At 33.6% G+C, this 11,802-nt stretch overlaps 2 protein-coding genes across 3 annotated transcripts; one reads left to right on the top strand and one right to left on the bottom strand.

The window, feature by feature from the left end:
* Nucleotides 1-1,570: 1,570 nt before the first annotated feature.
* LOC115722975 (inositol transporter 1) lies at nucleotides 1,571-7,166 on the bottom strand. 2 transcript variants are annotated; one of them, XM_030652368.2, is made up of 6 exons: nucleotides 6,508-7,166; nucleotides 5,769-5,839; nucleotides 5,021-5,356; nucleotides 3,726-3,833; nucleotides 3,431-3,616; nucleotides 1,571-2,599 (listed from the first exon to the last, which is right to left on the bottom strand). In XM_030652368.2, exons 1-6 carry the CDS (start codon nucleotides 6,647-6,649, stop codon nucleotides 1,949-1,951), a joined length of 1,494 nt encoding a protein of 497 aa, XP_030508228.1. In that variant the 5' UTR covers nucleotides 6,650-7,166; the 3' UTR covers nucleotides 1,571-1,948. The 2 variants fall into 2 exon arrangements, with proteins under 2 accessions (XP_030508228.1, XP_030508227.1); XM_030652367.2 differs by having other exon boundaries at nucleotides 3,726-3,848; nucleotides 6,508-7,130.
* A 2,349-nt stretch (nucleotides 7,167-9,515) lies between these two features.
* Nucleotides 9,516-10,417, top strand: LOC133031367 (uncharacterized). The gene is made up of 2 exons (XM_061104851.1): nucleotides 9,516-10,335; nucleotides 10,395-10,417. Exons 1-2 carry the CDS (start codon nucleotides 9,516-9,518, stop codon nucleotides 10,415-10,417), a joined length of 843 nt encoding a protein of 280 aa, XP_060960834.1.
* The last annotated feature ends 1,385 nt before the right edge of the window (nucleotides 10,418-11,802 follow it).

The raw sequence follows: 11,802 nt of genomic DNA on the forward strand, positions 1-11,802 counted from the left end.
TTGCTTGCTCAAAAATTAAAGTTAATTTAAACATACAATATGCAGCAAATATAACAAAGAGAATCATAAATTAAAATCAAATAGAAAAAAAAAAAAAGAAACAAAGAAAATTAAAGAGACAAAAATGCAATACAAACCATAAAAGAATAGCAAAAAAAAAACAGTGGAATGTGAGAAACCAGTTAGTAAAACAACCAAAATAAAAACAAACAAATAAAAACCAGTTTCTTGAAATAAATTAATAAAAAATTGAATAAAACTCAATTATGAACAACAATAAAAAAAAATCAGTTATAAAAGCTAGTTACTTAAAAAAACCAGTTATGAAAATAATAAAATAATATGTGTGTCAGAAACTGATTAATTAAAATAAAATAAAAATTGTTGTTCAAATATCATACAATAATAAAACTGGTTTTATACAAACTAAAAAAATATACAATAATATCATAAAAATGGAGCAACCCCATTACAGAACAGTTAAAACCTGTGAAACCAGTTTTGACGTTATAAAAAATCATAACAAAATACAAATGTTAATAATAAAGTTAATTGAAACCAGTTTCATCAGACAATCAAATAAAAATACACACACACACAAAAATACAAAAAAAAAAAAAAAATACTAATCACAAATATAATCAAAACAACACATAATGCACACCAATAATTTAATAACATAATGAAACTATTTTTTTATTCTTTTAATGAAATTATGAGTTTCTTTCAATGTTGATGAAACTGATTTTTAAAGTTTATATTATTTTTAGATTATAATTTTTATATATTTTTTTTTTCAGGATGATGTTGATGAAACTGGTTCTTTTTTTCTGCTGATTTTAATTAAATAATTATTTTTTAACAAAAAAACAAAGAAAAAAAATAGTAGTTTAAATAAAAAAAAAAACAAGTTTAATTTCTGTAAAAAAAAAATATATTATCTATAGTTGAGATCATTTTTTATTTATTTTAGTATTTTATTGTTTTTATTAAAAAAATAAATAAATAAATATAAAGAAACACAAATTGAAAGTTTTTTATGGCATTCCTCGTGACCTTTTTCGATATTTGTAAGTTTTTTTTAAAAAAAAAATGTCATATTTAGTGTAATTAAGTTTTTATGCCATATATATCAAAACTTATCTTTATTTTCCCATACTTTTGTAAATAGCCCTATATTCATTCCAATTAAAGAGATAGAAAAATCTAAAAACATTAAAAAAAAAAAAATTAAGGATTAAAGATTTATTAGGGAAAGATGAGATCATAAAGGGTTTAGATTTAGAATTTTCTGGAAATTATTTTTCATATTTAGACCGTCATAAAAAAATATCTTTCTCTTCCAAAATTAATGTTGTAGTTGTTGCTCGACTCTATAGTATCATCATCAACTTTCTCATTACTCTTATTGTTGTAATGCCATATGTTTTCTTACAATATTTTTTGCTCCAAATAATATAGCAAAAAAAAATTATTAGATTAAAACTTGAAAAAATTCTTCAAAGCTCTAAATTCTCAAAAATAACAATAATAAAAATTACTTGAAAGATAAAAATAAAAATTCACAATATACACATGAAAATATTCATAGATTTAATGCTAGCGATTGATCCAAAATTCATATATTTGAAGTGACTTAAACCCATGTTTGTCTCGAACCCAACGTCTAAACAGCATTATACAGATAGATATGTAGATATATATAGGTACATACATAGAGAAATACATAAGTATCCGTATTTATTCCACTCTTTTTTCTCTGTTGTTCCAGAAGAGATACGAAAAGCATCAAAATCCTTTAAGCTCATCCAACTATGTCCAATCCATGTCCATGTTGGAACCCGCGCAAAGGACAATCCCTTGCCTCCCCCGGCTTTTTCCTAAAACACTAAACAGAAATATAAAACAATAATGATATAGAGGATCATCATATCTTACTTCATGCTCTCTACGACTCGTTTCTCTGCTCAAGTAGGCTCTGAGTGTTTGAACCATTGCCCCAAGCCCTCTCCTTCCAAATATTCTCCACTTCCTCAAATGTCAATCCCTTAGTCTCAGGCACAAAACAGCTCACAAACACAAATGCTATCACTGCTATACCAGCAAGAATCAAGAATGTAGGACCAGTCCCAAGAGCATCAGCAATTGAAAGGAATGACTGGGCTACAATCAAATTTGAAACCCAATTTACAGTGGCCGACATGCCTCCGCATATCCCACGATATGCTTCCGGATATATCTCTGAGTTAACCGTCCAAGGCACAGGTCCCATTCCAGGTGAGAAGAAAGCAATGTAAAGTGCTAAACCTATAACTGCAAACCAACCAGAGAGTCCACCTGTAGAATCAGACGAACCAAACAAAAAGGCCCCTGAGAGGATGAGAAGGGATACAATTACACCAGCTAAACTTGAGAGGGCCAACTTCCTTCGTCCTGCATGATCAATAAGGTATATTCCGAGAACTGAACCCGCAGCATTCATTGCAGCAACAATCAAGGACAGCAAAAGAGCTAACTGGTTTGATTTGAACCCAGCCATCTGGACAATAGTTGGACTGTAGTACATGACCGTGTTGATACCAGTAAATTGTTGGAAAGCCTGAAAAACCACAAGAGCTCCATCAATTTACCCACACAAATTCATAAGAATCATCAAATATCACACTGCCAAGAATATACTAGACGTTTAAAAAGAAATTTTCCTTAGTAATAATAGTCAACAAAAACTCCCCCATTTCCATACAAAACATTGACGGTGGGAGGCAAGAGAATCATTGAAGAAAATATCATGCACCCAAACTTTTATCGAAAAAATATATATATCATACACCCAAACTTGCTAAAAGATCCTTACGGCTACCATTCACTTAGGAGCAACAACACTATCTTATAAACCATTTCCATATGTTTCAAACAATTTTCAAATATATACAATTAAATAATTTATAATCAAATTTTAGTTTAAGTCACCAAATATTTACGATTTCTAAACACGTAAGTACCAGATATGTATTATTAAAAACACAAGTACCAAATATGCCTTAGGGGACATATGATAAAATTGGAACAATAAGAGAAGATTAGCATGTCCCTGGGCAATGGCAACATGCACAAAGCGGGAAAAAAAAAAGAAAAAGAAAAAAACACAAGTACCAAATTGTATTTAGATAAAATACAGGTACTAAATGAATACACACCCTAACTAAAATTAACAAATTAAAAAGCTTTATCCATTGGCCCTCCCATGTCAACATTTTCCAATCACAACCAACATAATGTAACAGGAAAAGAAAACAGAAAAGAAAGAAAATGCAACATATTTATTAATTAAAGAATCAATCATTATGCAAATTGACTAGTTAATATTAACAATGGATATACGTTAAAATTATCATTTCAGAAAATGAAGATATTTAAGTCTTGATCTAACCTGAAGTCCGGCACCAGCCAGAAATGCAAGTCTGATTTCCTTTCTCCTAAAAACATCCAAGTACCTAACATCTCTCTTCTTTTGGCGTTCTTCCTCCAACTGAGAGTTAAGGTACTCAACTTCATCCTCTAAACGATAAACATCATAAATTTTTGTAAGTACAGAAATCGCCTCAGTTTTCCTGTCCTGTAGATTAAACATTAAACAATCAAAATCACTACAAACAGAAAGCCAAAACAACAGGCTTTTAATTAAAAAAAAAAAAGTAGATGGGATGATCCAATTACTTCATTACCTTCATAAAAAGCCATCTGGGGGACTCTGGCATACAGAGCATGAGAGCAAATTGGATCACAGCTGGCACACCCGCAACTCCAAGCATCCATCTCCAAGTGCCAGGAACCTGCATGTCAAGTAACTGAATAACGGTTAAAACAGAATAAAGGAAAACAACTTAACACAAAAAAAAAATCAAAAGCAAGAAGCACCATATGTACAGATATTTGTCTTGACATGCCAGAGTTTACTTATATAGATAAATCCCAACCAGAAAATATCTAGAGTATTTTTCAACCACAAAGTTCTAATATGAAAAATGTGCAGAACTTATTTGATGTTAGTGACAGGTTAGGATCTCCTAAACTGAATGAATTGTGTCAATTAGTTCTATTGCACTAAATAAACATCTCCACGCACTTCTACTCTACATGATTATTTAGAAAGAAAACAATATAGATGCATGACATTTCCCAAATTATTAAATCTTATATTTAGTAGCTTATAAAAACACTAGAGAGAGAGAGAGAGAGAAAGAGAGAAAACTTGATTTCTTATTTTTTTTACTATCAGAAGTAATTGATCTGTATCAAAAAAGTTTGTTTAGTAATTGATGTGTTGCTCACAATAAGTATTATGGAATATGTAATGCCCCAATAAAAAGAAATAAAATAATGCTTTAACAAAGCAATTTTTGTTATCTAAATTAGGCAGGAAAGAACAGAAGAGATTCCTTATTGATGTTTCTCAGTGAGAAATCTTATAAGAGAAAGGCCCAAATTCTATCTTGTTGCTGCCCCTTCAAAGCTGCAAAATTGAAAACCTTTCATGCGGGTAAATATATTTGAGAGGAGCATTAAATAAAAAAAAAATCTGCAAATAACACGTGTAAAGATGAAGAACAATTTCTAAGATATCCAATTTAGAGTTTTGACTAGGAATGGATTTAAATATTATGTATATATATAGTTATAAAGGTAAAGAGACAGCAGTCATTATTTGCCATCAACAAGTTTGAAAATGCAGTTACAGGGAGACTAATGAATGATACTCACCAGAAGGTTCATGCTGGATTCGAATTAAAAACAACTCAATTCAAAAATTTATCTAGCAAATGAAGAAAGTAGGAGTATACATACTGTTTAACAGAATGCCACACCCCAAATGGTACCCAAAAAAATTATAATATAGATAATAAAACCACTGATTCTTTTAAGCATCTATTCCAGTGGCTAAGAGAAAAATATTGTTAGCCAAATAGAAAAAAATAATAATAGTACACATCATCAACAGGAAGAGCAAGAATTATCTAACCTCAGTGAAAGCAAGATTTACAAGGTATGAAAGAAATTGTCCACCAGTAATCATAAGAACATTCATTCCCACTAATCCTCCCCTTATTTCTGATGGTGATGCCTCTGCAATATATACAGGAGCAGTAACAGATGCTATGCCCACACCAAGTCCAACAAGTAGGCGGCCCAATATAAGAATATAAGGATCTGGTGCAGCAGCCATTACAACTGATCCAAGAGCAAAGATAATATCAGCAAGAAGAGTGGCCTTCTTACGTCCATAAGCGTCATTAATCCAACCTCCTGCTGATGCTCCAATCATGGCACCAACCAACGCCATGCTGACAATTGTTTCCTGTCAAGTCACCAAAACAATAAAATAAATTCATAGGAAGAAATATTCTTAGTATCAAAATCATCTCCCGGTAGAAATAGATACTAACAAAGAGATAAGTTGAAGAAAACAAACACCATAGAAGAGATGCATAGCTCCAAATCATATCAACATTATCACTACACCCAACTAGATGGGGACCCCAACCATCATAGGAACTATGTATTTAAACTTTTGTTTTCAAACTGTGCTTTTACCCCAACCATCTTAGAAACTATGTATTTAAACTTTTGTTTTCAAACTGTGCTTTTACCCCAACTCTGTGTTCATAAAAGTATAGTTTTCCATTGTTTTTCACTTCTATAAGAAAACAAATAGTAAGAATGCACAATGTCCCACCAATAATGAAAGATTTAAGGGTAACAGCTTGTACCTGTAGAAAACTACTTTCCCTAACAGCCACAAAATCGTCTTTGATATATAAAAGTGCTCCAGATATAACACCTGCAGTTACCAATTTAATGAGATAATAATTTCAAAAGAAACCCAAAAAAGATAGAGAAAGAAAATTGAGAAGAAAAAAAAAGATTTGAAGGAAAGCATATAAGAATATACACGAATACAGAAACATAATCACGAAGGTGCAATTTCTAACTAAACTCCAGAAACACCATAAACAAATCCAGCACATAAAGAGTCATATTTAGGGACAACGGTAAATCAAGCTAAACGGTAGGAAGATTAACACAGTAACATTCCCATTCCTATTCTAAGTCTAACTAATAGAAATTACATATCTTCCAGAATCAAGCATGTATGTATGCAACACATTTATACATAAACGAATAGACAAGGATATGCAGAGCATAATGAACCCTTATCTCCACAATTGTATTCAGCAAATATTTAAATAAAATTATCCACAAAGATTGGAAGCAAACAATATTTTATTTAGTAAATTATTCCTTGATTACAAATAGACCAAAAAAAATATGATGCAATAGTAATTCACATGTGATGTTATAGATTTATAAAAAAACACGATCAAACTTTTCTAGTTGGATGATCCAATAAAAAGCAAAACTCATATACACACAATTGATTATAATAATAATAAAAAAATAAAAAGATGGATAACTAATCTATATATGGATAACGGTGAGGTAGAATACCAGTGTCGTATCCAAAAAGCAGTCCACCGATCCCAGCAACTATAGTGAGACCCATAATATAAGGGTTCTTGAAAAGTGATATCTTTCTCTCTGGGTACATATCCAAATACCCAGAGCTTCCTGGTAATGAATCGATCGTCATAATTCCAGGGAAGAAAATAATAACGAAGATTTACTCTTCCACTAAACGCAAAACACCCCAGAGATCAAACAATATATATTTCTATGATCTTTTCTTTCTCAAATCCGAAAATAGTGAACTGAATTTCCAGATGAAAATTGATCAAAATAGAGAAATCCCAGTTAAATTTTTTTTCTTGAAGAATTTCTCTTCCACTCCAAGTGAATTTGAATACTCAGAAATCAATCCCAAAAAAGGTATGATCCAATGAAGCAATTTCGAGCTCCCTTTTCCAATAATTAAGAAAAGATATACTTAGGTGAAGCGGAAAGAAAAAGTAGGAGAAAACTGAGCCTTTTCCGTTGAAGACAGCTGAGTGACCCGTGAAGGAGGCCAGGCCAGGCAATTGACGGTTGGAGATTGTGATGGTGGAGGAGAGAATTGAGAGACAAAGAGAGAGAGAGAGAGAGGGGAGAGAGAGAGAGAGAGGTAGGAGGAGCCATTTCTGGACAATATAAAGGGAAATAAAAACGGGTTGGGTTTGGTTTTTCAGAAAAAAAAAATAATAATAAGGGGGTAGGGGTTTTGGATTGGGTAATCTCAGAAAGTAACTGCCTATCCCTCACTGACCAATAGATTTCTCGCTTTATGTGGAAAACTGTTGGGTCAAACATAAATTGGGCAACCACCTGTCACTCTGTGTCTGTGTGTCTCTACTTATCTGTTGTCTGTGAATGTGTATCACGTGACATATTTGGAACTTTTCGTACGTTAATGAAATAAATTTCTTTTTGCCACAGAAACAAATAATTTATGCTAAAAAAAATAAAGGAAAGTGTTTTTTTTTTCTGAATAATTAAAGGAAAGTTTATTTTTTTATTAACAATAAAGGAAAGTTAATAACTACAAGAATATATTTTGGAATTAATCATACGTACCTTATAAGATTATTGAGGATGGGGATGATCACAAATATGAGAGCAAAACTAATATAATTAATGATGATAGAGTAGAAAAAAGAGCGTATGCCGTTTATTTGCTCTGAGGCAGTTATTTTCCTTTTATGGTTTTTTCATCTTTTACTGACTTTCTGCCGACCATCTCAACCCATAATTCTGCTCTTCACCCCTGTTTTGTCATCTCTGATCATTCTCATGGATCCCTTAACTCATAAAATGAAAGGTATTATCAATTTAGAGGAAAGGAGGAGTCGATACTTGCTTTTGATGAGGAAGAGGTTACCAGTTTGGATGAGACTAAAGATCATTGCCTCCTTGCTCGTGTACTCACTAAGAAACCAGTTTATTTGTCAACTCTGCAAAAACAAATGAAAGGCCATTGGGATGGACGGTTCCCTGCAAAGATAACTGAAAAAGAGACTGATTTGTTCATGGTTTCTTTCGGCTGTGAAGGAGATATGGAAAGGGTCCTTACCTAAGAGCCTTGGCATTTCCAAAACCACCACATTGTACTTCAAAAACCTTCTGCTTTGCAAAACTTGACCCCATCTGATCTCAGGTTTTCCCCCTTTTGGGTACAAGTTTATAGTGTGCCTTTTCTCAGTAAATCAAGAGGGTTGGCAAAGGCTTTGGGTAACATTATTGGGGAATTCATGGAGGTTTTTATTGACTCACTGAATGAGGGCTGGGGGCCTTTCTTGCGGATCAGAGTGAAAATTGATGTTACTAAACCATTGAGAAGGGGTCGAAATATCCGTCTGCAACAAATCCGAGACAAGTTTTGGGTGGATTTCCGCTATGAGCGACTGCCTGGATGGTGCATGGAATGTGGTTGTTTAGGCCATCCTTATCAGAAATGTTCAACTTTCCTTGAACTTATTGATAATGGTATAGAACCAGAACTCGCTTACAGGCCTACTATCAAGGGGGCTGCTTTGCCATCTTCGGGTTACGATCGATATAGAACAGACTTCTCCAAAGGCAATGCTTGGCCTTTAGTTACCCGATTAGCAAGGAAAACCATCATGAATACAATTCCTGCTCTCTCTTCGTGGTCAGCCATAACCCAACACTCTGCTGTATGGGGAATCGTCAAACACTCTGAACACATTCTCTCATGCCATTTTAAACCAGAATGTTGTTGGTAACAATCAATCCCCTTTGGACAATCTTCAAAACAACAGCAGTACTCCTATTTCCTTTACACCATCAACATTGAATTCTGCTTCTTTGGTTCATAATGAAATTACAATGGCCATCACTTCAACGAATTCCGAGGCTGATGCAAAAAAGAAGGCACCAGAAAGCATGAATCAGCCCCCTGCTGGAGCAAACTCTGATGTTACTCCAGCAAAAAATCATTATACTGCTGCATTTGGATTTCAGGGTGGTTCTCAACGTGTTGGTCTGCCTACTGGTACACAATCTGCCACTAATTTTGAAGCACCATCATCAAAGGTTTCAAGTATTACTAAGGTTGGTACCTTTGTACCATCATCCACTACTTTGCCAACATCACCAAATGAGAGTGATTTGACTGAAGTTTTCATGCTAAACATTGGACAACCTCTGGGATATGTTGCTACCTATCCACCTGAAGCAAACACAACTAATCTCTTCAACATTGCCTCCAACTTCACTGGACAACCATCTCATACTCCTATTATGTCTGATGCCACCACTACCATGACCACAACTGCTCTATATGGTAAAGAAAACCAGTCACCTAATTGAGTTTCAAAGAGGCTTTCTAAACATATGTCAATGCGTAAGGCTTTAAAGCGTTGTAAAGGGCAGAAACTCACTTTCTCAAATTCAGATTTGTCTACTGATGCTGAGATGAATCAGAATGTTTCTGATGCTGATGCAGATCCTTCTGGCTCCTTTGACAACTTTGCGGAGGCTGCATTACAGCCCCGCAAATTGCCATGAAAATTCTAAGCTGGAATGCGTGTGGTTTGGGGAATCCTAGCGCATTCAGACAACTTCGTTTGCTTGTAACTGAGCAAACTCCTCATGTTTTATTTATTATGGAAACTAAATTAGATTGTAATGTAGTTACTCGTTATCGTCAAGCTTTACGTTTTTCTAATGGTCTAGAAGTTCCTAGGGTCGGGTTAAGTGGGGGTTTACTTTTGTTATGGAAAGACAATGTTGATGTAACTCTTCTTAATTATAATCTAAATATTTTTGACTGCTACATAAAGTCTGATAATGGCCAATCTTGGCACTTCTCTGCCTTCTATGGCACACCTGAAACTCACAAACGAATTCATACCTGGACACTGCTAGAGAGATGCAAGGATGTTGCACCCTTGATGCCTTGGCTCGTGATTGGGGATTTTAATGAAATACTTTCTAACGACAACAAACTTGGTGGGGCTTTACGGAATGAGCAACAAATGGACAAGTTTAAATCAGTATTGGATACTTGTTATCTTTATGAACAACCTTTCGAAGGAGACCCATTCACTTGGATTAAAGGGCGCCACAATGTAAATACTATCAAAGAACGACTTGATTGGTGCTTCATTAATGACCAATGGCAAAACAGTTTCCAACCGATTATAACAAAGCACTTGGACTACTACAATTCAGACCATCGAGCCATTTCAGTTGAAGTACTCCCTTTGGATACTCGAAAGAATGAAATTAAAAAGCTATCAAGATTCAGGTTCGAAAAAATGTGGCTGTCCGACACAGCAGCAACTGATATCATTCAGCAATATTGGAAGAAGGATCTGCCAGGTACCACGATGGATAAATTTTGCACTAATCTTAAGTCTGTATCTGACTCTCTTCAACAGTGGCACAACATGAAATACGGTAACTGTTGGGTTTTATGCCCTAAATAAAACTCATTTTATATAATCAGATTTACTTATTAATAAAGATCAGAAATAACATTTTATGTTGCATGGTTCACATGATTTATTTCATGATTATAGGTATATAATGTATGAAGTCTTTTTAAGTCCAGAACATATGAGTTGGTTAAAGATTATAGTGTTGTCAGCACAGTGGAATATAATCTTTATTATATGTTCAAAAGTAGATTCCCTGATTTGTCAGAACACTGGATTTAGACTGACATGGTATAATCAGCGATAGGTATTCTTACACCTTGGAAAAGTGTTATGTCCTTTCCAGGACATTGGCAAAGTTTACCAGTATCGGATGCATGGAGTATGCATTGGAATGGACCGATATTGAACTTTGATTAGATATGTTGAAATTTACCGTAATATCTATTCAATTCAATATCAACTGTTGATCCTAGATCACATGATCGAAATCCTGATATGGTTAGGCTCAATTTCAAGAGTGTTACTCGTGTTCTTTGATTTGTTAGTTAAGCCCAGTTTTGTATCAGGGTAATACGTACATTTTGGGAACACGGTAATACAATTGAGTGGGGGAGCGCTAACATAAATATGGAATCTATAGCTTCTATTTGGCAAATAGAAGTAAAGGATGATTTCCTTCGAGCTTAACCAAACGAAGATAAATGGTGGAGATCTCATTTCACTTAGGTGAAATATCATTTATACAGGGTTAAGTGTTTTAAGGATAAAATACATTGTAGGGTGTTACGGTAATTTAATCCCTGTACAGTGTAAATCATCTATATAGAGGATCATTGATCACATTAGGGTTATAACAATGGATAACTGATGACGTGTCTATATCGTGGAACATATAGAGCGTTTCTATATGACTGAGAGTGCAATTCCAAGTTCTAAGTGTGGATTCAATGAGGAATTAATAAGTTAGGAAATTTACTTGGTAAATTCGGTTCGACTTATTGGAAGCTCGGTTATATAGACCCATGGTCCCCATACTAGTTGAGGCCATACTGCTTGTAAGACTCAGTTAATTGATTTTAATTAATCAATTATAATTCTAAAAGTTAGACTATGTCTACTTTATGAATTCTCACAGTTTAAGGATGAAATCGTAAAGAAAAGGGTTTCTAGGTTTAATTATTAATTAAGAGACTTTGTATGTCTAATTAATAATTATTTTAAATGACAATATTATTTAATAATCTATTTTAGTTATTAAATAATTAGTTTTGGCATTTAAATGATTAGAATTGGAAAAATGGCATTTTTGGAGAAATAGAAATAAAATTGAGGAAACTGCAAAATCCAAGTGAGGCCCATATTCCCTCTATGGCCGAAGCACTCCCTTTGTGTTTCCCAATTATTTTTT

This window comes from Cannabis sativa, chromosome 9 (genome assembly GCF_029168945.1).
Source record: "Cannabis sativa cultivar Pink pepper isolate KNU-18-1 chromosome 9, ASM2916894v1, whole genome shotgun sequence".
NCBI lineage: Eukaryota > Viridiplantae > Streptophyta > Magnoliopsida > Rosales > Cannabaceae > Cannabis > Cannabis sativa.

Excerpts from the sequence above, each read along its gene's own strand:
- LOC115722975 (XM_030652367.2), bottom strand. The coding sequence starts at position 6,649 with ATGACGATCGATTCATTACCAGGAAGCTCTGGGTATTTGGATATGTAC. Across the intron at positions 5,840-6,507 it reads GCTTTTTGGATACGACACTG|GTGTTATATCTGGAGCACTT; the intron begins GTATTCTACCTC and ends TGGTAACTGCAG. Across the intron at positions 5,357-5,768 it reads GGGAAAGTAGTTTTCTACAG|GAAACAATTGTCAGCATGGC; the intron begins GTACAAGCTGTT and ends GTGACTTGACAG.
- LOC133031367 (XM_061104851.1), top strand. The coding sequence starts at position 9,516 with ATGAAAATTCTAAGCTGGAATGCGTGTGGTTTGGGGAATCCTAGCGCA. Across the intron at positions 10,336-10,394 it reads TTGGAAGAAGGATCTGCCAG|TGGCACAACATGAAATACGG; the intron begins GTACCACGATGG and ends TCTCTTCAACAG.